The sequence below is a fragment of the Staurois parvus genome, unplaced genomic scaffold, assembly GCF_062004578.1.
Source record: "Staurois parvus isolate SC_StPar_1 unplaced genomic scaffold, SC_StPar_1.0 ptg000057l, whole genome shotgun sequence".
Taxonomy (NCBI): Eukaryota; Metazoa; Chordata; class Amphibia; order Anura; family Ranidae; genus Staurois; species Staurois parvus.
The window spans coordinates 1,145,796-1,173,480 of record NW_028317853.1 but is presented as its reverse complement, the minus strand read 5'-3'; the positions used below and the strand labels follow the sequence as shown (position 1 = coordinate 1,173,480).

Sequence of the window (27,685 nt, the reverse complement as noted above, 5' to 3'; positions counted from 1 at the left end):
TTTTTTGGACATATATGCTATGTGCACTGGACACCATTATTTAGTGTGATGTGCCTTTGGCCTGTTTGCCTATTGTGAGTACAATACTTACTTTTTATCCTGCCAATACATTTTTTACAATAATGTGCTAGGCCGGTGCACCCTCTGTTAGTTTTTCTTTGTATCCAGTGACATTGGACTACCCCGGTCCGTTGACGGCAGCAAGGAGTGCAGGATATCTGTGATGGTACCATAACCCTAGCCAAGTCCATCTTGAAGCGCAGGAGCACAGAGTTTGCTGTGTTTTCCCTGCATTTCCTGTATCTGGTCTCCCACAGTACACACAACATGGAAATGCAAATACTTTAGTAAATATAGACTGCTAAATACGTTTTCTCATCACCAGTTAGAGCAGTCTTGTGCCTTCTATCAGTGTCCAGCAGAGCACTGGTTACAGATTTTAGGAGGAGTTTTCTTTCTCCTGTGGGAGGATGCAGGATCCCTGACCTCTGGAGAGTGCTGATTGGCCCTGTGCTGATTACATGCACTCTCCCAAGAAAAAAAAAAACCTTTCTAGCAATACACACCAAACTGAGCATGTGCAGCTTGCCCCAAGCCTCTGTTTTGTCAGGAGATATTTAGGAAACACTGGAAGAAGGGGGGAATTAGAGAAGTCAGGATCAAACATCCTTTTTACACAATGCAGAGGATTAACCCCTTAGGTTCCACAGTGAGTATAACAAGCATGCTTTACTACATATACAGACTGATGTTACTGTTGTGGGTTTAGTAACACTTTGTCATTCATTTTGTACTTCTGGCACAGCAGAGTCTTTGTATAGTTAGACCATCCTTGTAACCAATTAGCAAGTTTTTGAGAGCGAGAGACACCCAGGCTATCAGGTTATTTGGATACACAGGTTCTGTGCGCACAGCTTCTTCTAGTCCCAGCTACACAAAGAAATGAAAGATTGCTGATCGTACACTGTCTTTTTTCGTCTGCTATTGTACTGATACAAGAGCCCGTGTTACAGATTGCATATTGCTGAATAGCAATCAAAAATACATTTATAGCTGAAGAATTACATGGCATTAGTTACAGAAATGTCACAGAATTCTGAATGTTTGTATATTTGGAAATGTTGCAAGAGGATTGGTAGAAGGAATTGTACGATGGTCATGAAGGCAACCTTTTCCCTGCCTTTGAAAACAATGGTAATTGCTTAATGGCAACACGATATTGATAGGTACCTGTTAGTGACGTTTCATGCATGCAAAATAGCTGCATTGCATTAAAGCAGAACACTGCATATTTTGTATTGATTGCTTTCAATGTGTGTTTTGTCTCTCTGCAGAGTGCTCTGGATGATTCCCGGGGGAACCAGCCCTGTAAAGTCTACATAGCCACACAGGGTTGTTTACAGAACACTGTTTGTGATTTCTGGTCCATGGTGTATCAAGAGAACACTCATGTCATTGTCATGACTACTAAAGAGATGGAGAGATCCAGGGTAAGCTTCTTGGTCTGTCCATGCGTTTCTGTAGGCCACTACAGCCTATTGAATGTGGCTGCCTAGTTGTCACTTCACTTTATAAAAGAGTCTGAATACCCTGCAGAGTAAACCAAAAATAGGATAATGCAAACCCAGATCAGAACTTCAGTACACAAAGAGTTAATTACATGAGCGTGGGCAATTAACCATAGATTGCGTTTCCTCCTCCAGTTGTGCACCCTTATACCCACAACAGGTAATACAACACATACAATGTTTAATTATTATTATACAGGATTTATATAGCGCCAACAGTTTGCTCAGCGCTTTACAATATATAACTGAAGACAATACAGTAACAATACAGTTCAATACAAGAGGGTTAGGAGGGCCCTGCTCCTTGGAGCTTACCATCTAAGAGTTTAATTGCCATCATCCCTTCTATTTATGTATAAAGATCATGCCAGTGTATTTCATTTAATATAAAAAAAAAAACATTTGTAGTCACATGGGCTGCACAGATAAGAAAAGGTAGGAAATTAACAGTGTAGAAGGGAACTGAAACTGGAGCATACTCAGTAGATGTCAACAGCTGGTCTACACAATCTCTAGCTGCAGAGGGGACACAGACAAGGAGGGAACAGTGGGATCAACCAGGATTTTTGCAGTCTACGGGAAATAGAGTTCCTGGTGGATGAGTGAGTATGAGCACAATGTGATATAGCATTTATTGACCGTTTTTAATTATTTGAGTTTAATGACGCGTTAAGACTTTTTTTTTTTTTTTCAACATGCACAGGTGATGTAATTTGTATCCACAGTCACACCATTCATTAACAGCTGTGGTCCAAAAGTGACCTGTTTTACAGTAGTTGAGTACTGCGGTTTAGAATGGGGATGACCTCTGGCATGTATGGAGAGAGTATGTTCCGGCACGTTCCTAGACTTAACCCACATGAGCTATCCTACCAGGAAGCTGTCACTGCACACAACCAATCCTATGCAAGTGGCAGGGAACGCCTCGGCTGCTTATGATTGGCTTTGTGCAGTGATGGCTTCCTGCCGGGGTAGCTCAGGTGGGTTTGGACTAGGAATCGAACATGCCTGAGATCATCACTAATTTAGAATCACTGATGCTGGCTGCCTACCTGTCCATAGCTCATGTCCTATAGCAGTAGTAGAAAACTTCAGAGCAGTCCAATCATTTCTGTCCAACCATCTTTTCCTGCTGGCATGTCTATGGCCATCTTTTGTGTAAAAAGTGTATAGTATATATTAACAGAAAATGTAATTTGTTTTCTGTTTCTGTTCTTACAGAGTAGGGAATCTCTTAAGATAATAAAATGAAACACAGAAGCAGCCTGCCTCCCCCCCCCCCCCCCCCTAATATTTGGAATGTGTTATAAGATTAAAACCTCCATTCCTGCCTGCATGTTCATACAGACCTGTAAGGCTTTTCAATTAGACATCAGACAGAGGCAGTCAGTAAGCGAGAAGGCACTGCTGGGCTTTCTTATTAAAAAGCCAGGTGCAGTCTTGTACCAACTGTTATGAACATGCTCAGTATTAAATGTTTGTTGAATAAAGATGTTATACAAGTAATGAAAACAAATGATATACCGTATTTTTCGCACGATAAGACGCACTTTCCCCCCCCCCCAAAAAGGGGGGAAGATGTCAGTGCGAATATAAAGCGGCCGGTCCGGTATTTTTGCGGCCACCATGTCAGAATACCGGGCCGGCCGCTCAGCTGTTGTCTCCTGCAGGGCCTTACATGTTCCTCGCTCCAGCTCTGCACAGTCTTCCCGTGCTGGCTTCTGACAGCCGGGTGCCCACTGCGCATGTGCTGCGCTTTGTGAATGAAAGGTCCCAGAAGGCGCCGGCCCATTCACAAAGCGAAGCGCTTCTCGCACCTGCGCAGTGGGCACCCGGCTGTCATAGAAGCCGGCCCGGGAAGAAGAGGGAAGGCAACTCCGCGGAAGTGGGAGCGGGTACCTGTCAAATTCAGGTACCCGCTCCCCCTCCCTCCCCAAAGGTCAGCAGTCTCTGGTCATCCCCTTCACTGTCTGCAGTCTCTGGTCATTCCCTGCACTGTCTGCAGTCTCTGGTCATTCCCTGCACTGTCTGCAGTCTCTGGTCATTCCCTGCACTGTCTGCAGTCTCTGGTCATCCCCTGCACTGTCCGCAGTCTCTGGTCATCCCCTGCACTGTCCGCAGTCTCTGGTCATCTCCTGTACTATGTCTGCAGTCTCTGGTCATCTCCTGTACTGTGTCCGTAGTCTCTGGTCATCTCCTGTACTATGTCCGCAGTCTCTGGTCATCTCCTGTACTGTGTCCGCAGTCTCTGGTCATCTCCTGTACTGTTTCTGCAGTCTCTGGTCATCTCCTGTACTATGTCCGCAGTCTCTGGTCATCCCCTGTACTGTCTGCAGTCTCTGGTCATCTCATGTACTATGTCCGCAGTCTCTGGTCATCTCCTGTACTATGTCCGCAGTCTCTGGTCATCTCCTGTACTATGTCCGCAGTCTCTGGTCATCTCCTGTACTATGTCCGCAGTCTCTGGTCATCTCCTGTACTGTGTCCGCAGTCTCTGGTCATCCCCTGTACTGTGTCTGCAGTCCATTGGTTCAGAATATTTTTTTTTTCTTGTTTTTCACCTCTAAAACCTAGGTGCGTCTTATGGTCAGGTGCGTCTTATGGAGCGAAAAATACGGTAAATTATAAAGGTTTAAACACAAAACAATTGAAAAAAAAAAATAAACATTTCCCTTTTAAATTCTCCTCATATTGATGAGCAAAATAAAAAAAATTCTCCAGCAGCCATCTGATATGTAGTAGTTTAAAAAAAAAAAACAAAAACAAAAAAAGAGGATTTGACTTGCATATATATGCAAATAAATAAGGAATCTTGACAGCTGAGTGAAGTTACAATATATGCCAAGTTCAGGGACAGGCTTTACTTCTCTTGTCAGCGAGCCAACCGTGGGATATACTGTATATGATCAGCACTGGGAAGAGGTCCTGTCGCACCCAAGGTGAAGATTCTAAATTGTGCCCTCCACACCCTCTTTCCCGGAAGCCTGCACATCTGTGCGTATATTCGTTTTAGTTTGGTGCTTGGACGTGGTTATATAAATGGGATTTAGTGATAAGAAGAATGACCAGGATGTCATTAAGATAATGATCATCCAAAGTGAAATTATTCTGTGATTTTCAAGTTTACATGTGAATGGTTAAAACTATATTAATACAATAAATTAAAAATGTGTACAAGAAGTTAAACTTGTAATTTTTTTTTATAGGTTTACAAATTGCACAGAACAGTCATTTATGAATAATGGCTGCTACTGTAGTTTTCATTCATACTGCCTTAGGCTCCATGTACACTGCAGCTGATAAACTCACGTTTAGGAGCTTTTCTGTGTTTTTTTCAGCAGCCCCTGAACTCTCCCTAATGTTTTCCTATGTGTCCATGTATTCGTAATCATTTACAGGCAGTTGAGTTTACAGGAATTTTTTTGTCAGATATAAAATGTTAGACACTGCTACAATAATTTCTGCACAGAAATGAGCTGGAACACATCCAAACACCACAAAAAAAAAAAAAAAAATAAGACCGCTAATCTCAACAAATACTGTTCTCTCTATTTCTCTCAAAATGTCTGAAATAGGTAATTTTTTACTGTTTTTCAGTGCTTTCTTGGCATTTTGGAAGGTCTCCTGAGGTTATCTTTAAAAAACGCTTCTAAACGCAAACGCTTTATGCAAACTCCTTCCAAACAGATGTTTTTTAAACGTTTTCCAGCATTCTGAAGTGTCCGGGTACATGGAGCCTAAATGAATGAAGAGCAGGACGGAGTGGTGGCTGTATTAGTTTTTCTTTTTTTCTTTTGGTCTTTTTTCCTTCTGTTTTAACTTGGTGATCTGGCCAGTAACACACCTCCTGTATTAGAGTTCCCCACCTCTGAATGAAGGAACACAGGGTGTACAGCAGACATCAGCATTGTTAGTCTGGGGTGGGATGTACTAGTAGATTTAAATACTCTAACAAATTGCAGCCAAATTCCAGCTCACACTTTATAATCAATTACAGCAAACAGTTCTTTTTTTCCTTTTGGCCTTGCAGATTACACTGGGAGATTGGCTCCCCCATTGTAATCAGTGAGCCTGTGCTGTCCATGTGGAAGCTGTCTACTCTGTTTATCAGGAGCTTCTGATAAAGGGTAGAGACAGCTATCACAAGGACATCAGAGCCCCATTTATTATACTAGATGAGCCATCTCTCAGCTGGTCTGTACTTTGACAGATCAGTCTTGCAGAGAGCAGAGGCAGGAGAGACTCATGCCCCAGTTGTGCCCTCTCCACCACAGTACTTTAGACAGCTGCCTCTATTTGGCCAGGCCTTGTATATAAGCATTAAGTGAGCGCACGCTTACTTGGGAGTTGCCCTGTGTCTTCCTGTGGTAAATGCACATAAAATGCTTAGACATTTCTCAATTATACCATTTTATAATACTTTTTTGTATATGTCCAATGTATACCTTCTGTATGCTGTTGCCAAAATAAACAGTTTGTAAACAAAAAATGCTTAGACTTCACAAAAAACAGCAAAAGTTCTTTAGCAGGAGTAAACCGGACCCAAAAAAATTAATATATTGCAGCTCGTCAATCATTAGATGTGGTGGCTGTATTTGTTTTCTTTTTTATTTTGGTCTTTTTTCCTTCTGTGTTAACTTGGTGATCTGGCCAGTAACACACCACCTGTATTAGAGTTCCCCACCTCTGAATGAAGGAACACAGTGTGTACAGCGGACATCAGCATTGTTAGTCTGGGGTGGGATGTACTAGCAGATTTAAATACTCTAACAAATTGCAGCCAAATTCCAGCTCACACTTTATAATCAATTACAGCAAACAGTTCTTTTTTTCCTTTTGGGATAAAGGTTTTACATAACTAAAAGATGATCATTGTAAGCACCCCTGTCAGTGTTAAATGATTTCTCCCATCTTTGTAAACTGATACATCTGGAAGAGCTTGTTCTTTTGAAAAACAGACTTACTGGGTGAATCACCAGATGAAAATGGAAGGAAAAAACCTAGAAAAGAAAATGCACCCATCATGTCTAAGAATTGGTAAGCTGCAATATTTGCTTTTGGGTTTAATACTGCTTTAATGAATGTGACCCAATACAGCAAACAATAAAAGCTCTGCAATCCGTTTAAAACCAGCATGGTCAGAGGGCTTTGTGTGTGTAGGGGGAAGTGGGCAGCACAGTGGCTAAATGGTTAGCACTTCTGCCTGGCATTACTAGTGTTTGATGTTCGAACCCCAACCACGGTATTACTTGCCTGGAGTTTGCATGTTCTCCCTGTGCCTGCGTGGGTTTCCTTCGGGTACTCTGGTTTCCTCCCACACTCCAAAGACATGCTGGTAGGTTAATTGGCTCCTGTCTAAATTGGCCCTAGTATGTGTATGTATGACTGTGAGTTAGGAACCTTAGATTGTACACCCCTTGAGGGTTAGGAACTGATGTGAATGTACAATATATATGTAAAGCACTGCGTAAATTGACAGCACTATATAAATACCTGAAATAAATAAAAAATTAAGGGGACATTATAAAATGTTCAACATAAGAATTCCCAGCACTTGCTTGTCAATCAAAAATGAGGACCTGTCTGATCTGTTTCTACTTGTAAAACGGAGGTCTCCCTTACATACAATACCAGCATGGTGACAGCTGGAGAAAATAAAAGCCTTTCTTTTCCTTTTATTTGTCATGAATCCTTCTGTATTGTGGAAGAGACTGATGCGATCCCAAAATAATACAGTCAGATTTAGTGAAAATTTCAATATAATACAATAAGGAGATAGACACCCTTTCTTTGTCTTGATTTTAATAAGAGGAGGTTTCATCTACATGAAGGTAGAGCTGTATAATTGATGTAAATTACAATATTAAATGTTCCTTTCTATTACACAATTTGACTTGTTATGTCTATTTCTGTGCAAGAAGCAGACACCTGTAATTTACATTTGCTATCCACAGAAAAAAAATCCATGGAAAAAAAGTTCAATATATAGCGGGAAATGTAAATATTGTAAATGTTTTTCTAGATAAATGTACCAGACAAGTATAATTGGATGACTTCCAGCATACAGGATCCTTAGGTCATATCTAAAGGGTTAGCTGCAGCCAGCACAGGTGTTATGCTTTGAGGTCGGATTAGATCAAAGTCATTTCTAACCTTTTGTTGTAAACACAAATTCGCTAAGAGCAGACCTAATGACCAAACAATGTGTTTTACATGTCCACGCTGGCCTAAGGTTGGCCAAACACTGATCAAAATTCGAACTGGGCTTTTTGCTTTCAATTAAAAAATTTTTTTTTATTCCCTGCAACCACGAGTTGCAGGAAAGAAAATTGCTGGATTCCCCCATCAACTCAGTCTGGGTTGATGGGGAGATCCCTCCAGCAGAGCTATTGTATTCTGCTAGCAGGGGAGCTTGGGGAGCCATCTCTGCCAGGAGAACACCGTAATTATTGCTAGTAGTTATAGCTGCAAACAATAATCGCATGTCAAAATCCAACAGGCTGCTTGTGTCCATGTCAATTGGTGGATTGACTCAGGTACAATCAGCCTTCCCATAGATAGTTCGAATCTTAGCCAGTCCCTGCTGGACCAGCCGAAATTCAAACCATCTATAGCCATGGTGAGGCTTGCATTTCTAACACTGGTCCCAGGATATTTACTCCACACACTTTTTGTAGCCTCTTCGTTTAGATTCAGACAGTGTAGAGGAGCACACATTAGATGGATAAAGTCACGTGCAGTACTTGTTTCAAGTAAAGTTGAGACTTGCATATTCATCAGTGCAGCTTTTGTTCAATATTACTAGCAATTTAAAGTTTAATTCCATGCAAGACATTTCTCCCTAACTTTTGATGTTTCTTCATATCCTTGTTATGATGTAAGTGCATGAAACCAATTCCTCCAGTCAGCCATGGAACGGTTTACAAACATAAATTTCAGGACTTCTCCAGGACTTCCCCCATCCTCTGGAACTCCCTACCACAATCCATCAGACTGTCACCTACCCTTCTCACCTTCAGGCGCACCCTGAAAACCCATCTCTTCAGGGAAGCCTACCCCACCCTCACCTAACAGCCGATCTCCTCCACTCCTCCTACTCCATCCCCCACACCCACTTCCTCCTGTACCACTATCCCCTCCCTCCTAGATTGTAAGCTCGAAAGAGCAGGGCCCTCGAACCCCTCGTATACGGTTTTGTTACTGTATTGTCTCATGTTCTGTCCCCCACTACTCTGTACAGCGCTGAGCAAACTTTTTGGCGCTATATAAATACTGTATAATAATAATATAATAAATATAAATTGACAGTGCTATATAAGTACCTGAAATAAATAATAAATTAAGACTGTCAAAATCCTAAGGTATTGCCACCAGGACATGGCTTCTTGTTTTATGCCCCAAGGCAGAAGTCCCAACTGATGAATGGTTGAGATCATTACAATTTGCACAGGGACCTGAAAATTTCATTAGCTACAACTTTCTTTCATTCACCTTCCAGAAAAAATGTTTTCGCTATTGGCCGGATGAGAATTGCACTAAAGACTATGACTGTGTCAGGGTGTCCAGCCTTGCCGTCCATCTAGAAAAAGATTACATCTTACGGGAACTACAGATTTCCCACACAGACAGGGTAAGTGAATGTATGACGGCAGATTGTGGCAATATTTGTACTGCGATATTCTATTGTCCTGTAACCAGCAGTATTTCATGGTGTTGGCCATCTCTTTCTTATGTTTACTGCTCCTTCTCTGGGTTTTTGTAAATGATAGAGAGTTATAACAGAGGAATAACGGAAAGCTAGCATGTATCATGTATTCCCTAAACGCAGAACTTCCAGGTTGGGGAATATGTCATATGTGCATGAACATGTAAACAGCAATGCAAAGAAGCATCAGTGTTTAACTGAATGTTGCCACAAACTGCCATTCATTTTTGTGGCTGGATGTACTGCCACTTCCCAGGCACAGAAAAATGGCAGGATTTTAACCCTAAAACAGATTTGTGTCTCCAACCATCCATGTGAATGAGGTCTTGGTAAACTATCTATAGACTATTTTTTGGCAGTCTTTTTTTTTTTTTTTACTTTTTATATAAAAGGCAACAATAAAGAATACATATAATGCGATAACCTGTACAACAATCCATGGAAAATGCATATATAGTTAAAGTGACACTAAACAATTTCTTATTCATCAAAAATAATCTATACACGTCCCCTGCTTAATGGCCCTGTAATCTGTTTTTAGTTAAATATTTTCTAATTGTGTTTTTCTGCCTATTCAGTTCATTTCATTGGGCTGAAATTGCACAGGAGTGCACCCAAAGTATTGCATGCACTACTTTTCGAAAATGCACTGCATTGGGGTACATGGTACTGCAGTCCCATGCGATCCAGTGTAGGCATACGCGCTGCATTTAGGGGGGTGTTAGGATTATATTGACATCCACAACAGATCGCACACCCAGTGTTTTGAACGCAATGCAGGAAATATGCATGGAATGATGGTTTCCTGCACTGCGTTCCAGTGTGAAGGAGCTCTCACACCTCCTGCGGCTGGCAGTTCCAAAAGGCAAAGGAAGAGTTGAAGGCAGGCGTGCTTATCTGTAGGCAGGCCTATGCTGGTATAGGGAGGAGGGCAGGGGGCATTGAACATCAGTTATGGACCTCTCTGAATTGTCATGCAAGTAGCTTGGCCATGGGCGTAGAGAGGGGCAGGCCAGGCTTTGTAATTGATAACTTTGTGAGCTGTCAAGTACAACGATGGCAGTACACTGAATTTGTAGGGAACTGGGGGCCCAATGGAGGATCCACCTGTGGACCAGTTTGAGCCTGTTTGCATGCCTCATTAATGATCGTTGGGGTGACATTGAAATAGGCATTCTGTGCCCGCGCTGGCACCCACCTCTAGTATAGACTATATGCAAATGGTATATATTATACAGAAATACACTAAACAGAATACACTGTGCATGTAATGTATACAATCGAATGGTCATTATACACTAAACAGTTTACTCTGTGCATATACTGCAGCCTTTTTTCAACTGTTTAAACACAGAGTAGCCCTTGAACTAACTTTTGAGTCTTGGGGAACCCCTGATAAATATTACTATCTACTACTCATGATACGTTTGTGTGATGATCAGTGGGAAGAATGTTCCTTACACTTGTGGCCACTGGGAAGATTTACCACCTGACAGATAACTAAAAAGATCAATGGTGTCAGTGGGAACCTAATCGAGAGGCAGAAATTACTCATTGCCCAAGGAACCCCTGACAACCTCTGGAGGAACCTTGGTTGAGAATCCCTAATATAATATATACAATCTATTGGGCATTATACACAAAATATATTAGGTTACAATGCAGTTAATAGGCTGGATTCACTAAGCTGTAAGACAAGGATAAGTGTCTTTATTTAGCCATGTAATTGTAATTTTCAAATCTCATCGGACTTAACCACTTCCCATCCAGCCGTTGTATGTAAATGGTCAGACGGTGGCAGTGCAGGGTCGAGTGGCAATTTATAAACGGCCTCCCCGCCCCCTGCTTGTGCGTGCTCCCTGGGAGCGCGCAGCACCGCAATCCGGTGCCCGCTGTGTCTTCCGGACACAGTGGAACACTGATCGTCGGATGGGACCTCTATGTGAGGTCCTGATCATGTGATCACTGATTGGCCAATCAGTGATCACATGCAGAATAGTAAGCAAGATGTCACTTCTGACATCATTGCTTACTACGTGTGAAATCTGTGAATGATCGCAGAGGTCACATGGTACAAGGCTATTCACAACAGCCTTGTACCATGTGACAAGCTGTGACCAATCACAGCTCACACAGTAGTTCTCAATGGTTGCAAGAATACAGCCAAAGAGAAGGAGAAATGATTGCTTTTACAGCCTTTATGGGTGTAAAAGCAATCAGTGTAAAAAAAAAAAAAAAAATCTTCATCACCCCCCACAAGTAGTACAGTGTCACCATGGTGACACTGTACTGCTAGGGTGACAGTATGTAAAAAAAAAAAACCCATAAAAAAATAAATGTAAAAAAAAATGTTTAAAAATTATAATTTTTGGTTATAAACTAAGTTGGGTTATTTTTTTTTTACTAAAGATAATGGAATAAATTTTGGCCAAGATTTAGGATGAAATAGTATTTATTTGCAAAATTTTATAAGAAAAACACTTTTTTTTTTTCAAAATTTTGGACATTTTCATTTACATAGCAAAAAGAATAAAAATCCCAGTGGTGACTAAATACCACCAAAATAAAGCTTTAAAAATGCTAAAAAATTCACATAGGTACAGTGTAGAATGACCGCGCAATTGTCATTCAAAGTGTGATAGCACTGAAAGCTGAAAATTGGCCTGGGCAGGAAGGGGGGAAAAGTGTCCGGACTTCAAGTGGTTAACTAAAATTATTTTTTCTTATCTTGATGTGTTAACTTTGTGAATTGAGTCTACAATATGGCTTACTAGAGGTCAATATACAGTATAGATGCATATGTGCAGAAAAAATTATATATAGGAGATCACCCTGTGCTAAACAGTACAGACTGTGTATGATATATTAGTGATTACTGTACACAGTATAGAATATGATACACCTGAGATCACTATATACTAAACACCACCCATCCTGTGCAGATAACAACACATAAACATTCTAGTCATTGTGTTTCATTAAACAGAATATGGCAGATAAACACATTATACTTTAAACATCAATTTATGCAAAGTGCTGGCTCACCCGGCATGAAAGCTTGGCTTCACACATTCTGAACTGAAATTTCCATTTGTGTCAATTGTTTTCTTTTTTCCAGAAATATTTGCACATAATGACTAGTTTTAAATATGGTGTTTTGACACTTGTGTCAACTTCCACAGCTTATTTCCTATCATGGAGAGTGACAGTTTCTCTGTAGCAGTGCTCACCCATATGTAATTGGATAATAAACATATCCTTGTCCGCTTCTCGGCGGCATAAGAGCTGTCAGGCAGATCAGAGGGCTTGAAATCTGCTGCCAGCATTACATCGCCAAGACATTCCTGTAATTACCACTGCGGCCAAGTGAAGAGCTCCGCTTTTCAATGCACTGGATCTTTTTGTGTGTCAATTGTTTCATGGATACTCATCATGAACCTTGTATAGTTTTGTTTGCCCTTACTGTCAGAGTTATGCAAATAATTATGTCTTTATAACTTGACTTTAAAGGTACCCTCCAATCAAAAGTGGACATTAGCTTTGAAGTGTTTGTAGTAACACAGCCATCTTGTTCAATGCCTCAGATTGTCTTCTAGGCAGGAATGTCCATTTTGCAGGGAACGTGGAGTGTCTGGCTCTCTGGTCTGATATTTATTAATTTGCTGCGGTTTCTCTTTTACAGGATGAGCCTCCAAGACACATTTGGCATTATCAGTACTTGAGCTGGCCAGACCATGGAGTCCCAAATGAACCAGGAGGAGTACTAAGCTTTTTGGAAGAGATCAATGCAGCTCAACAGTCTAGTCCACAGTCTGGGCCTATAGTGGTGCACTGCAGGTACTCCTTCCAGTAGGGGAGCAGCAAGTACTACTCCATGGCTTAAAAACCTGACACATACAATAACCGTGTTTATTGTGCTCTCTTTCAGTGCTGGCATTGGACGCACTGGTACAATCATAGTGATAGATATTCTAGTGGATACCATTAACAGGCAAGGTAAAGACCTAGATTTCTCCTAAAGTTTTGTTTCTTCTTGTCTTAAAGTCCAAATCAATCGCAGGCATTTCTCTTAGAGTGTTTGAAGAAAGGGAACAGCCTCTGTCTGATTTTGATCAGAATCTGTGTCTGTCCCTTTTACCCCCTGTGTAGTCACCAGTACAGGAAGTAAGCAGAAATCTGCTCAACAGAGACGGCAGCAAAAACCTCACAAGGGTTCTAACACTTTTCCACTCCATTTAAGATTAAAGGGTCAGTTCACCTTTACCAAACCTGCCTATGCAACTCTAGATAGAAACAGATATCTTATGTACTCTCCAGCGCCTCAGGATATGCACAGCCAAAAGGGAAGCCAAGGGTACCAGGACAGCGACAACCAAAGGAAATGTTCCAGGGGTGCAGCCCTCCTCAGACGGGGAAAACAGGTGGCGCACACACCTAGTGCATTATCCAAGGTTTATTGTAGGAATGAAATAATAAAAACATACTCACAGACGAAGCATGTATCTAAAAAGCATAGAAAAATGACAATGGCCACAACGGCAGGCAAGGTGTTCTCACTGTCAGTGTGGTCAAATGACTGACGTGTTTCGGGACGAATCCCTTTCCTCAGAGCTGATGACCAACCTCTGATGTATGAACAGAAAGAGCCTCGCTGTTGATGCCTGTCATTTTTCTATGCTTTTTAGATACATGCTTCGTCTGTGAGTATGTTTTTATTATTTCATGCCTACAATAAACCTTGGATAATGCACTAGGTGTGTGCGCCACCTGTTTTCTCTCTATCTAGATAGAAACAAGATGTCCAGCTTTCACTAAAGTTGAATAATGCCCTTGCTATAGGTGTAGGCCATTTATGTACCTCCTGAAGCCTGACCAAAAAACTCCTAGGATGTTGCTGAGAGACCCAGCTGTTACTGTTCACCTCCTCCATCACAGGAGTGAGCTATCACTTGCTGAGCTTGAAGCAACTGCATCAGAGGAGAGAGAGACAGCACATGTGAGGGGTGTGAATCAGAGAGAGAGCTCATTCCTGTGAAAGTGAACAGAAACAGCTGGGCCTTTCTTCTTCTTTTTTTTTTTTTTTTTTTTTAGCAAAGTTTATAGCAACATTCTGGGAGTATTCCAGTCAGGCTTCATTAGGTATGGAAATGCCCTACACCTATATTAGGGACATTATTCAATTCTGGTCAATTTGTACAAAATGTACGATTTTTAAAAAACTAAACAAAACCCATACTTCTCTTTTAATACAATTCAATAGGAATTGATCCATCTCAGTGCCTAGTAGCTGTTCTTTACCTGCACATGAGTATGCAGCCTATGTACCCTAGCCCTTAAAACAAACCTGTGTTTTGCCTTAATGCAGCCCCCCAGCAACCCCCCTTGCTAAATGCAAATAGACTGTGCACTTTGCAAGTGCAGTTGCACTCATTTTCCCTAGAGCTTGGTGAATGAGACTAAGTTCTGTTGATTTCCATCATCCAATTATGTGCAAGCAAAATGCTGTTCTGTTTATTTTTCTTGCGCCTGATTGGGTATTCTTTACAAAGGTGAAATTTTACCACATTAAATTCACTAAGGAAAATGATTGCAACTGCACCTGCAAAGTTCAGTCTATTTGCCTTTAGTAAATCCACCCCTGTACAATCCCCCATCATAAAAAAAAGCACCGGTTTTATTAAGATTTCACATGAGCATTATTTACATTTCATTACAATAAATTGCTTTCTTCTGTTAATTTCCATCTAAATCAATTTTAGTGTTGGCTAGAGCAGCCTTTTTTCAACCAGGGTGCCTTGAGGTTTCTTCAGGGGTGCCTTGTCAAAATGTCTAAAAATTGCCCAAAACTTGTATACAAGTCAGCAGGCGGATCAAGCCTGCCTTTTAGTTACACAAAGCCACAGGTTTTCATTGTGCGCCACTACGACCTCCTAGCTGCCGGCGTTCTGACAACCAATGATGTCATCATTTGATAAAGGCTAAGGAGGATGTAAGCTGCCTGCACAGCATCCTAGTTTGTCCCTCCCCTGCCCCTCTCCATCAGTGCTGGGGTCACATTAGCTTAGTGATGGAGAAAAACTGGGGAAGAAGAGAAACCCTGGAATACTAGTCAGTACCAGTGTGCAAAAGTGTATTTGCTTTGGAAGAATAAATCACCTCTAATGTTGGGTGTTGTATGTGTGGATATTGCTGCGTATGTGAAACTATTAGAATAGTTTTTCACATTTTAGAATGGGGTGTCTGAAGACTGTCCATAATTTTAAAGGGTGCCTTGGAACCAGGGGCGGACTGACAACTTATGGGGCCCCCGGGCAATAGGGGATCATGGGGCCCCTGTGTCCTTGCCCAAACTCAAAAAAGCCTATGAAAAAGGTACCAGGGGCATCTCATGAGGCCCCCTACTGACCCCAGGCCCTCAGGCAGTGCCCGAGTTTTCAAATGGTCAGTCTGCCCCAGCTTGGGACTGTCCATAATTTTAAAGGATGCCTGATTGAAAAAAGGTTGAGAAACACTGGGCTAGAATGTGGAAGAAGTAACATTTCTATCAGGGTTTTATCTTGTTCTGTGATCCTGTTGTTGGGATTTCCCCCACTTCCCGTCCCTGAGACACCTACTGTATAAAATAAATGAGGGGGGTACATGTGTCAAATGGACAGGAAGGCACAGATATCAATAAAAGCATTGCAAAACTCTTCCTCCCTCTACTAAAATTATGCTCCACTGAAGAGATTTCTGTCCTGGCAGGAAGGGGGGGGGGGGAATCCATAAATGTGAGTAAAAATCTAAGGTTCTAGCATTTTGCTGCTCTATTCGAAACAAAATAAGTTTGGCTGGAGTCGGGCTTTAAACTGTAAGCAGGATGCTCTTACCTTTTGGATCTGTTATGCTATTATTGTTATAACTGTGTTTTAAACAGTCTTTTTGGTATAAAGCATTGCAGAAAATAACATTTTTAAAGGTATTCCAAATAATATGAATCACACAGGCCTGGACTGTGACATTGACGTCCCAAAGACCATCCAGATGGTGAGACAGCAGCGCTCCGGTATGGTGCAGACAGAGGCCCAATACAAATTCATTTATATGGCTGTACAGAAGTATATTGAGTCCAGGAAGAAATATCTGGAAGATGAACAGGTGAGTAGACGCCATTCCCACTGCAGCAGTAGCCGTAGATGTTACTGTAGCAATAACATCTACTTTAACTGTTTTTCCAATAGAAGTAATGACCAGTAAACTTAATATGTGGTTCCAGCAATGACCTGCAAAATAAAGTCGATAAATAAAGAGGCTTTTAGGACAGTCTTTCCTTACTTAAGTGTAAGAAATTGCATCATTTATTGGGAAAAGTAGGCTTTATTATCTTTATAATAAGCAACAAAGTATTTTAAAGACTATGAATGTTACAAAGACATAAGTATTTACTGTAGCTGGAAGACCTCATACACAAACCCGAAGATGTAGGGAGTGGAGTTTGGAGGATGACTTGTTGTTCGTATATTTTCTTCCGTTATATCTATTCGGTTTGGAAACCTGCAGTTTATTAATTTTACACTGAGAACACCCTTTGTTCTTGTGATTAGCTGATTTTGTTGTAATTCTTGAACTCTGGATAAAATAAAAAAAATGACCCTTGCACTGCAAGGGTTAAATGCTTGTTTTGCCTAAAAAGCTACTATAATTATATTATCCCTCCTAGCTGCACGGCCAGTCCTGTGAAGCAATTTTGCTTTGTTGCTCCATCAGTCGACGGCATCATGTATAACTCAGAACAAGCAGTCCTGCACTGTAAGTGAAGATGCTGAGAACCTGCCCACAACCGGAATGCCAAAGAGGGAAGCGCTGCCAAGGGAGTGAGGACTGCTGGTCTTGCCTTCTACACAATGTGGTCAAAGACCCTGCAGCCTTTTCTGTTTCCCAAGTAGATAAAACAACCATTTAAACCTTGAGTGCAGGAGGATCCCCACAGAAAGGATCTTTTTTTTGTCTTTTTTTTTTTTTTTTTTTCCCCTGTATTTAACTTTACAATTATGTTGTTTAAGTGATTTTGTGACCAGGCTAAGGAGATTCATTTACATATTCTTAAAGTGGATTACGACTAGGCTCACACTAATGCAGCGCAGGAAATGCCATGATCCATGTGCGTTTTCCACGCCTCATTTCAATCACCCTTACGATCTGCTGCAGGTGTTAGTAGAAAGTTAACGCTGCTCCAAACACTGGTTGTAAATGCTGTGCGTTTTTCCTGCACTGGATCTCTCCAGATCGCATGGTACAAAACACCCATGCAATCTGGTTGCAGCGCGGCTCCAAACAAAAGTTGCATATACTTTGGTGCAATGCAGTGTCGTTCCTGTGCGATTCACATGCGGTTCATAGTATGAACCGAGGCTTAAATTGAATATTTTTAAGCAATTGATATCAGGTATATTTTTGGGATAGAAGAGAATTTAAATGTGTTTTCTGCAAAAAAAAAAAACCCCAAAACTTTCCCTTCCCACTAACAGTTTTTTTATTATTGTATATTGATTGACATGGACATGTAGTGTAGTGCACAATCCCAGTCTTTCAGATGCAAGAGCCAGGAACTGGGACAGGGTAACTCCCTTGTACATGCACTATAGTTATGTCATTAGTGTGCAGTAGTAGCTGAATAATAAAGATGCTGGACCCGGTAGAAGACCAGGAGAAGGTGGCAGGGGCAGTGACAAGGAGAAGTAGGGACCTTGCATCTCTGGGGGAGAGGGCTGTCTTACTTGCACGTTATAACACCTGCTTCAGGAACATCATGCAGATTCAGCTTCACAGAGCTGTAAAGGAGCTTTAGAACCACTAACCTCTCTAGCTGCTGCAAAAAAAAGTTGGAAAAATTCATACCCAAATTCCCAGCAGAAACACTGTGAATTTGAAGATGTTTTTTTCCGCAGTGTTTGCAGCCACAGAGATAGGTGAGGGCTTGTTTTCCTGCTTGCTAAAAATGTATAAATGTCAGAGTAAGTGAATCCTCCTGCTATCAGTAAGAGCTGTTTTAGCTTAACCTGAAGATGCAGGGTGTCACTGACTCCAGATGATTATGCAACAATCCCCTGGTAGAGGCTCTGCTAGTTACTGCTGATACAGGCTAGATTAATGAAAGTACATAAAGTGTAGAAGTTTGCCAAAAGTCTGCGGAGGCAGAAACAAACAAATGCAAGCATATGCCAGGTCATCTCCCAGTGCAGCAGTAAGTAATATCAGAGAGTGGTAACAGAATCAGAAAACAGGATGTGTGGTCAGATAAGTCAGAGGGGAGATAATAGAACAAATTCAAAGGCAAGCTGGGTCATTTAATCAGTCAAAGTTCAGTTCAAGATACAAACGCTAGTCAAAAAGTACCTAATAATTTATGTAAATTCTGAGAGCTCTGGTTAGCGGCATCAGGCTTAGTCTCCCTGTCATTCAGGTTGTTAAAAGATATGGCAAGTAGATGGGAGTAACTACTCAATATTATTATTATTATTATTATTATACAGTATTTATAAAGCGCCAATAGTTCGCTCAGCGCTGTACATTACAAAGGGGGACAGAACATGTGACAGAAGAATACCAATACAATGCAAAACATGAGGGGATTCAGGGCCCTGCTCTTTCGAGCTTACAATCTAGGAGGGAGGGGGTGGTGGCACAGGAGGAGATAGCTGTGGGGGATGGAGTGGTAGGAAGAGTGGAGGAGGTCGGCAAGTTAGCAGGGGGTGGGGTAGGCTTCCCTGAAGAGATGGGTTTTCAGGGTGCGCCTAAAGGAGAGGAGAGTAGGTGATAATCTGATGGGTTGGGGCAGGGAGTTCCAGAGGATGGGTTACACCCTGGAGAAGTCCTGGAGGCGGGCATGGGAGGAGGAGACCAGGGAACTAGAGAGAAGGAGGTCTTGTGAGGAGCGGAGTGTGCGTGCTGGGCGGTACTTGGATATTAGGTCAGTGATGTAGTTCGGGGCAGTATGGTGGACAGCTTTGTACGTCAGCGTTAGGATTTTGAATTTGATCCGTTGCGCAATCGGAAGCCAGTGGAGGGATTGGCAGAGGGGGGTGGCGGAGACAGAGAGGTTGGAAAGGTGAATGAGTCTGGCAGCCGTATTCAGGATCGACTGAAGCGGGGATAGCCAGCGGCGAGGCAGGCCAGTGAGGAGGGAGTTGCAGTAGTCGAGTGGTGATATGATGAGGGAGTGGATGAGCTGTTTAGTGGTTTCTGGGGTTAGGAACGTGCGGATTTTGGCAATGTTGCGGAGGTGGAGTCTGCACGAGTTTGTTAAAGATTGGACTTGGGGCTGGAAGGATAGGTTGGAGTCCAGAATGACACCCAGTACTCTGGCCTGCGGGGCGGGTTTGATGGTAGCGTTGTTGGATGTGACGGAGAAATCATTGGGGGGTGGTGTCCGGGCTGGGGGGAAGACAAGAAACTCTGTTTTGGAGAGGTTCAATTTAAGGAATATTATCATAAGCGCAGGCAGAAGGATGATTAGTTGTTGGTAGGTTGCCTTAAGTACTATAGGTTTACACTCTGACAAAGCCTTCCACACTCATACTCGATGTTCATAGAATGTAGAGGTTTCACACAGCGTCTGCTTTCTGTTTCAAACTGATATCCTGAGAAGTGTAACCTTGTAATATCGCTGTTCATGTACCCGGCTATATAAGCGTGCTTTTTTTTTTTTTAATCTGTCTTTGTAAAACTGAAACCTTTCCTATGGAAAAAAAGTACCTATAAGCAGGCAAAGTAGCAGCTGAGAAGTGCACACCTGTGTCCTGCAGACCAGTGAATGAAGAATCTCCAGCAGGTGATAGCAAGGCAGCAAAAATGCACACAGGCTGCACTAAGATAAAGCATCCACAAGATGGCGCATTATCAGGTTGGGTTCTAATAGTATAGGTTTACTTTGAAGTTGCCTATTGGTTGGATATTCAGTGATCCAATCTTCAGCAGGTGCAGGTTTACCCTAGGGTCATACCTATGTGTTTTCTGCAGCGTTTTGCAGAAGCGCAGTACAGTCCATTTAACATGATTTCCTAGGGGACATGTTTTTCACACTGTGACGACACGGTTTGCTTTTTGATGTGATTGATGAAATAAAGAATTCACCCTGATTTAATTTTACACTCTCTTATTTCTATAATGGATATTCTTTAATAGAGGGGAAGGACAAACGAGCGAGACTACACCAACATTCAGTATCCACTTGGGGATAAGGTGAAACCCAAAACGCCAACAGCTGCAGCTCCTAGCCATGCACGGTGAGAACTGATCGATCTGCCTGTCTCTCTATCTTTCTCTCTAAGCTGGGGGACATTTATAAAAACTGTCTTTTTGTTTATGGTTGGTAATCTGTCATTTCTTTTCTAACCGCTTCCCGACCACCCACCCGCAGTGTACTGCAGCCGGGCGTTCACTACAGGCAAAGCGACATACCTGTATGCCACTCTGGCCGTACCAACACAGGAGGGTGCCACGCACCCAAGCCCCTCCCCCCCACAACTGCTCTGTCCAGTGGACACAGAGGAATGAAGATCCTGGTGATCCTGATGATCACAATGTAAGCAAAGCTGTTATAAATCAATCTCATTCATAACCGCTCTGCTCTTTCTAGTGAGCTGTGATTGGCCCAATGATGGTGATGGGGCCAATCACAGCACCCTGTACCATCTGACCAGTTCCAGCCAATCACTATCTTGAGCTGTCAAAAACCTAACTGATCTTTATTTCTCTTGCAAAGCCAAGTGTAAAAAAAAAAACAAAACAAAACAAAAAAAAACCCTGATACACCCCCCCCCCCCCTCTCAGTAGTACAATGTTACTATGGTAGTATTGAAAAAAACACCATATTGAGAATTAAATATAAAAAAATTTTAAAGGTTTTTTTTTTTTTTTTACTACTTGCCAACCGCTTACCCATATTTTGCGGGCGAGCAGCAGCTCTTGGCAAAGTGACATAATCTTGCGTTGCTTCCTATTTTGGATTGTGAACGCGCCTGCACCCCCCGCTGTCCCCCCAGTCGGTCCAGGGAGAGAGGAGAGAACACGGCACAGAGTAAAAGCACTACATTTTACACACACACACGTTAGATTAGGACATTTAACCCTTTGATTGCCCCTATTAACCCTTTGATCACCCCATCACCCAGCCAGTGCTATTAGTACAGTGTCCGTATATAAAATTTTTCAGTGATCACTGCATTCCTGCCACTTACGACATCAGATAACGTCAGGGTCAGTAAGCGCCCCTCCTAGCCAGGGTCAGCTAGCGTTCGATTGCCCCCACACTATCGCACTCTTGCTATAGGTTGCTGATCACCGCCATTACTAGTATAGTGTTTATATCAATCAATATAATGATCATGAACAGACCTGTACTAGTGCCTGCTTAGTATAGTGTCCCAAAAACGCAGTGTTAGCAGGATCAGACCCGTTCGTTGCCAGCACTAGCGTTTAGCCCTTCCACTTTTTTTCACGAATGCTTTGTACCAATTGATTGTGGGCCAAAGCAATTTATATGCACAATACATCGCCGCCCACCCAAATTCAGCTCTTGCCAGACAATTCACATGGAAACCTATCATGGTTTCTGAATTTAAAAACTTTTTTGGGACTTACATTCAACATGGGCATGAATTGCAGTGATATTGATCCAAAGTCCCGATTCATCATTAGCCCATGTTCTCTGCTCTTACATATATGCCAAACAGGGACAAGCAAGGTACTGGTACATCGCTGGAATTTGAGAGGTTTTACCGAGATGATGCCTGCAGCTACAAGCATCATCCTGGTATCATTTTTCTCAGCTGGTGGTCGGCTTTCATGTAAAAAGCAATCCTAGTGGCCAATTAGCTGCTGAATTGTTTTAATGAGCTATGGGAAGGGACATGCCCCCCCCCCCCCCCCCCGTGCTGCCTTCCACGGTTTTTTGGGGCTCTGGGGAATCTGAGAATGCAGCCAGCAGATTCGATGGCTGATCATAGAGCTGATCAGAGACCAGAATGGCTCCAAGCATCTCTATAGTCTAAGAAATCTGAAGCTGTTATTAGGATTTAAAAAGGAGCCAAACAACTATGTGATAATAAATGGCTTCGTATGATCATTATCCTTAAATAAGACATTTTTGGCATGATCAGTCATATTTTAAATATCAATGCCAAAATTTCACCATTCACAGGGATTGCAAACTTCTGAGCACAACTGTAAAAAAAAAGAAAAAGGCACAAAGTTTCTCTTTGTCCACATGATCAAACAAAACAAAATTTGCCACTTTGGTTATAAAACAGACCCAAAACCTAAAATGGAACTAAACTCTCAATCAACATTGGGGTTCATTTACTACAGCTGGAGAGTTCAAAATCTGGTGCAGCTTTGTATAGAAACTTCCAGATTTTTTTGTCAAAGCCTTAGTCCTCATGCACACTGGACATTTTGATAACGCTGGTAATGTTAGCTTTGTAAAGTCACGTTAAAAAGCTTTTTTGTGTTTTTGCCGGTTTGCGGTATTTTGCTGCATTTTTCAGCTTTAGAGCGTTTTTACAGCTGAAAAACTCCTCTAGAAACCCACTAGTTCTGGGGGTTTTTTCCAGCCAAAAAAATCCCAGCCAAAAACGTTGATTACAGTCTGAGTGCATGGACACATAGAATAACATGCTGGGGGGTTTACTGGATGTAGAAAAAAAAGTCAAAAGCCAAAAACGGCCGCTGTAAAAACATCAAGTGTGCATGAGGGCTAATTGAACAAGCTGAAGTTAGAAGCTGATTGGCTATCATGCACAGCTGCACAAGATTTTGCACTCTCCAGCTTTAATAAATCGACTATTCTGAATCATTATGTTTATTTCAAGCCTATGCAAATGATGTCATACATCCAAGAAGACTTCAGGAGGGGAGGAGGGGTTTCTCAGCTAAGCATACCCTCGTGCCTGAGCTAAGGGCAGATGAATTCCTGGAAGTAATTGCTACATAAATCACATGCCCTTACTCAAGAAATGCTAGGGGCTGTTGATTTATCAGCAAAATAAAGCATAGAGACATGGATGGATGGTTGAGTTTGCCTTGGATAATGAAAATGAATTAAATATCTTTTTTGGTTTGTGTTGCTCAGGTGCAGTTCAGTTCTGCTTTAATATTTGCTTGGAAATTGCACATATGGACTGCTGATTTGATAACTGCATATTTATTTTTAAATTTCTGCCTAAAGAAAATATATTTTAGTATTTTTTACAGATGCATAACTGAATTTCTTGGTGGTGTTTTGAGTTCAGCGTTTGCACCTGTGTAATATATGTATTTGATCAAATACAAAAAAATCCTGAAAGTGAAACTCCATCCAAACCTCATCTTTTTTGCTTTGAATACATAAGGGAACATCTAGAACCTCTGTCGGGATGTTATTGCCGTACAAATCGCTGATTTGCCCTCACTCACTTGGCTGGGGTTATAATCAAATTAATCATTGTACTTTTACATTTGTATTTTTTTATTCTTTTCTGCTTTTATAATCTACACATTTTATTTGCTGTCTGTTTTTTTGGCAGGGTTAGCGAGGATTCCTCCTGCGTCTATCAGAATCTGAATATTAGAAGCACACATGTGTCAAGCACTAGCAATGCTGGCAGATAATCCTTTCCACTTGTACAGATGCACTGTTCCTGAAAAAGTAAGAGCTGCCTTCCATTGCCTGCCATGTACAGTTGTGTTCAAAATAACAGCAGTCAGACATCACTAACCGGATCAATCACTGTTTTTGGTAGAAATGATATTTCTACATGGCAAATAATTTACTAGCAGATGTAGTAGAGTAATAGAAATCCAACAGACCCAACAGTCATGACATGCATGCTGCTGATTCTGTGTAATTGAATCACTAATTGAAAGGGGCATGTTCAAAATAATAGCAGTGTGGAGTTCTATTAGTGAGGTCATTCATTCTTTGAAAAACAGGTGGCAATTATTGCCCTTATATAAGGAAGGAAGGCAGCAAATGTTGTACATGCTGGTTACAGTGCATTTCTCTCTGAAATTCTGAGGAAAATGGGTTGTTCCAGACATTGTTCAAAAGAACAGCGTACCTTGATTAAAAAGTTGCTTGGAGAGGGGAAAACATATAAAGAAGTGCAGAAAATGATAGGCTGCTCAGCTAAAATGATCGCAAATGCTTTAAAATGGCAACCAAAACCTGAAAGACGTGGAAGAAAGCAAAAAACTACCATTCAAATGGATAGAAGAATAGCCAAAATGTCAAGGACTCAGCCAACAATCAGCTCCAGGAAGATCAAAGAAGGTGTAAAGTTACCTGTGAGTACTGTTACAATTAGAAGACACCTATGTGAAGCCAAGCTACCTGCAAGAAGCCCCCGCAAAGTCCCACTGTTGAAAAAAAGACATGCTGAAGAGGTTACAATTTGCCAAAGAGCACATTGACTTCCCTAAAGAGAAATGGCGCAACATTTTGTGGACTGATGAAAGTAAGATTGTTCTTTTTGGGTCTAGTGGCTGGAGACAGTTTGTCAGACGACCCCCAAACACTGAATTCAAGCCACAGTATACTGTGAAGACAGTGAAGCATGGTGGTGCAAGCATCATGATATGGGGATGTTTCTCATACTACGGTGTTGGGCCTATTTATCGCATACCAGGGATCATGGATCAGTTTGAATACATCAGAATACTTGAAGAGGTCATGCTGCCTTATGCTGAAGAGGAAATGCCCTTGAAATGGGTGTTCCAACAAGACAACGACCCCAAACACACCAGTAAACGTGCAACATCTTGGTTCCAGACCAACAAGATTGACGTTATGGAGTGGCCAGCCCAATCCCCGGATCTTAATTCAATAGAAAACTTGTGGGGTGACATCAAAAATGCAGTTTCTGAGGCAAAACCAAGAAATAGAGAAGAACTGTGGAATGTAGTCCAACCATCCTGGGCTGGAATACCTGTTCACAAGTGCCAGAAGTTGGTTGACATAATTCTTGGCCAAAATGTATTCAGCTTTTTAGTTAAAAAAAAACAAAAACAAATTAGTTTATAATCAAAAAGTTTTTTGGTTATAAACTGTCCTCTTGCTGTCCTCTGAGGCTGAATAACCATTGACCCTCTCTCTGGACAGTGCTGATCACATGCACCCTCCCAAAGAAAAGAAAAACTCTAGCCATACACACTAAACTGAGCATGTGCAGAGTGCCTCCTAGGGCTCTGTACTATCAGCAGATTGATTGGGGACAGTAGGACCAGAGAAGACGGGATCCAGCAGCCTTTGTGGAGGATTAACTCCTTAGGTTCCACAGTAATATATCATTGCTTTATGGCATATACAGACTGATGTTACTGTTGTGGGTTTAGTAACACTTTAAGAACACATGTTATCAGTCTGTTTGAGCATTTGGAAAGTGTGCTAGAAGTAATAGTCTCAGGAATACCCCTACAGTCAAAATTTACCGGTAAAGAATGAGTGCTCCAAGGCTCCCAAATTCTGTGGATTTTAGATTAGAATCTGTCATCCAGAGTGGCCACTGTTTTCTCAGACATCATGCGTATCTCCTAAAAGGAGATATTTATTCTTCTCCAGGGCCCAGCTGAGTAGGGCATTACCTTGGTAAGCAAACAAAAATCTGATTCAGTACAGTCTTCTGGTTTCTTATTCAGAAGGTCTTCCACTGGGTTTTTGGAGGGGTCCATTTAGAACAGTGTAGACTATCTGGTAGGTCCTGAGCACACAGAGCTGGCTCAGGAACGAGCACACGAGTGCCCCCATAGGAAGCGGCTTCCTATGGGGGCACTCGCTGAAGACGAGGAGCCTGGAGCACAGTTGAGTAACCCGAGAAGAGGAGGCTCAGGGCTCCTCTGTGCAACACATTTGCACAGAGCAGGTAAGTATAACATTTTTGCTATAAAAACGTTTTTTTTGACCATTTACAATCCCTTTGATTACATGTTTATGAATGTGCAGTAGTCCATTCCCAATGTAGAGCAATGTAAATATCTGACACTTTGTTCTCTCCATTCTTGTAGGATGGCACCTTTTTGTCTCCAAGTCCCTGGCCAAGGCTGTCTGTAGTTGCCTCCAGCTCCGCAGCTTACTCTGCCTTGCCCCCCGAGCCAGCTCCAGAAGGGGGTCGACAAGTGTGAGAGAGACGTGAGCTTGATGCACTTGTAATGGAGAACACACCTACCGTAACTTATTACAAAAGAACAATCTTTATTTGCCTCAGTTGGTTTGGCATAGTATTTATTTAAGTGCCTCAGAAAAAGCAACTGAGTTTTTAATTTTTATTTGTTACTTTTTTTTGTTTTACTTGGTTTTGTAAAAATGTGTAATTAAAAGATATAAAAAAAATAAAATCTGTTTTCATTCACCATACATATGAGTGCTCTAGCAGAGGGGGTTTTTTTTTCAGCACGAACAGACTTCATTTGTATCATTGTAGAGTACAAAATAAGCAGAAATGGTGCCACTGCAAGATGTGTCTCATGAATGAATCTACCAGTCACCTACCTGTACAGAAGAGTCATGAATCTACCAGTCATCTACCTGTACAGAAGAGTCATGAATCTACCAGTCATCTACCAGTACAGAAGAGTCATGAATCTACCAGTCACCTACCTGTACAGAAGAGTCATGAATCTACCTGTACAGAAGAGTCATGAATCTACCAATCATCTACCTGTATAGAAGAGTCATGAATCTACCAGTCATCTACCTGTACAGAAGAGTCATGAATCTACCAGTCACCTACCTGTACAGAAGAGTCATGAATCTACCAGTCACCTACCTGTACAGAAGAGTCATGAATCTACCAGTCATCTACCTGTACAGAAGAGTCATGAATCTACCAGTCATCTACCTGTACAGAAGAGTCCTGAATCTACCAGTCACCTACCTGTACAGAAGAGTCATGAATCTACCAGTCATCTACCTGTACAGAAGAGTCATGAATCTACCAGTCACCTACCTGTACAGAAGAGTCATGAATCTACCAGTCATCTACCTGTACAGAAGAGTCATGAATCTACCAGTCATCTACCTGTACAGAAGAGTCATGAATCTACCAGTCATCTACCTGTACAGACGAGTCATGAATCTACCAGTCATCTACCTGTACAGACGAGTCATGAATCTACCAGTCATCTACCTGTACAGATGAGTCATGAATCTACCAGTCATCTACCTGTACAGACGAGTCATGAATCTACCAGTCATCTACCTGTACAGACGAGTCATGAATCTACCTGTACAGAAGAGTCATGAATCTACCAGTCATCTACCTGTACAGAAGAGGAGGATTGCTTTGAAAAGTCAAAAGAACTGAAAGTAATGCTGGAAGAGATAATCTGCAGCAAAGAGGAGCTAGATGTGCTTTCAAGGCCACCAAAAAACAGTTGTGCTCCTCTTCTATCACAATCT

At 41.7% G+C, this 27,685-nt stretch overlaps 1 protein-coding gene across 2 annotated transcripts in view; it reads left to right on the top strand.

Annotated features, from left to right (window-relative positions):
* LOC149469926 (tyrosine-protein phosphatase non-receptor type 11-like) overlaps positions 1 to 26,641 on the top strand; it is a 190,551-nt gene extending 163,910 nt beyond the window's left edge. Inside the window, exons 9-16 of one of the 2 annotated variants that reach the window (XM_089668388.1) lie at positions 1,335 to 1,490; positions 9,067 to 9,198; positions 12,956 to 13,110; positions 13,202 to 13,269; positions 16,232 to 16,410; positions 20,437 to 20,537; positions 23,817 to 23,938; positions 26,293 to 26,641. In XM_089668388.1, coding sequence (XP_089524514.1) covers positions 1,335 to 1,490; positions 9,067 to 9,198; positions 12,956 to 13,110; positions 13,202 to 13,269; positions 16,232 to 16,410; positions 20,437 to 20,537; positions 23,817 to 23,901 — 876 coding nt within the window. In that variant the 3' untranslated portion in view covers positions 23,902 to 23,938; positions 26,293 to 26,641. The remainder of the gene's footprint in view (positions 1 to 1,334; positions 1,491 to 9,066; positions 9,199 to 12,955; positions 13,111 to 13,201; positions 13,270 to 16,231; positions 16,411 to 20,436; positions 20,538 to 23,816; positions 23,939 to 26,292) is intronic. The other variant, XM_089668389.1, reaches the window with a different exon arrangement.
* Positions 26,642 to 27,685: the final 1,044 nt, after the last annotated feature.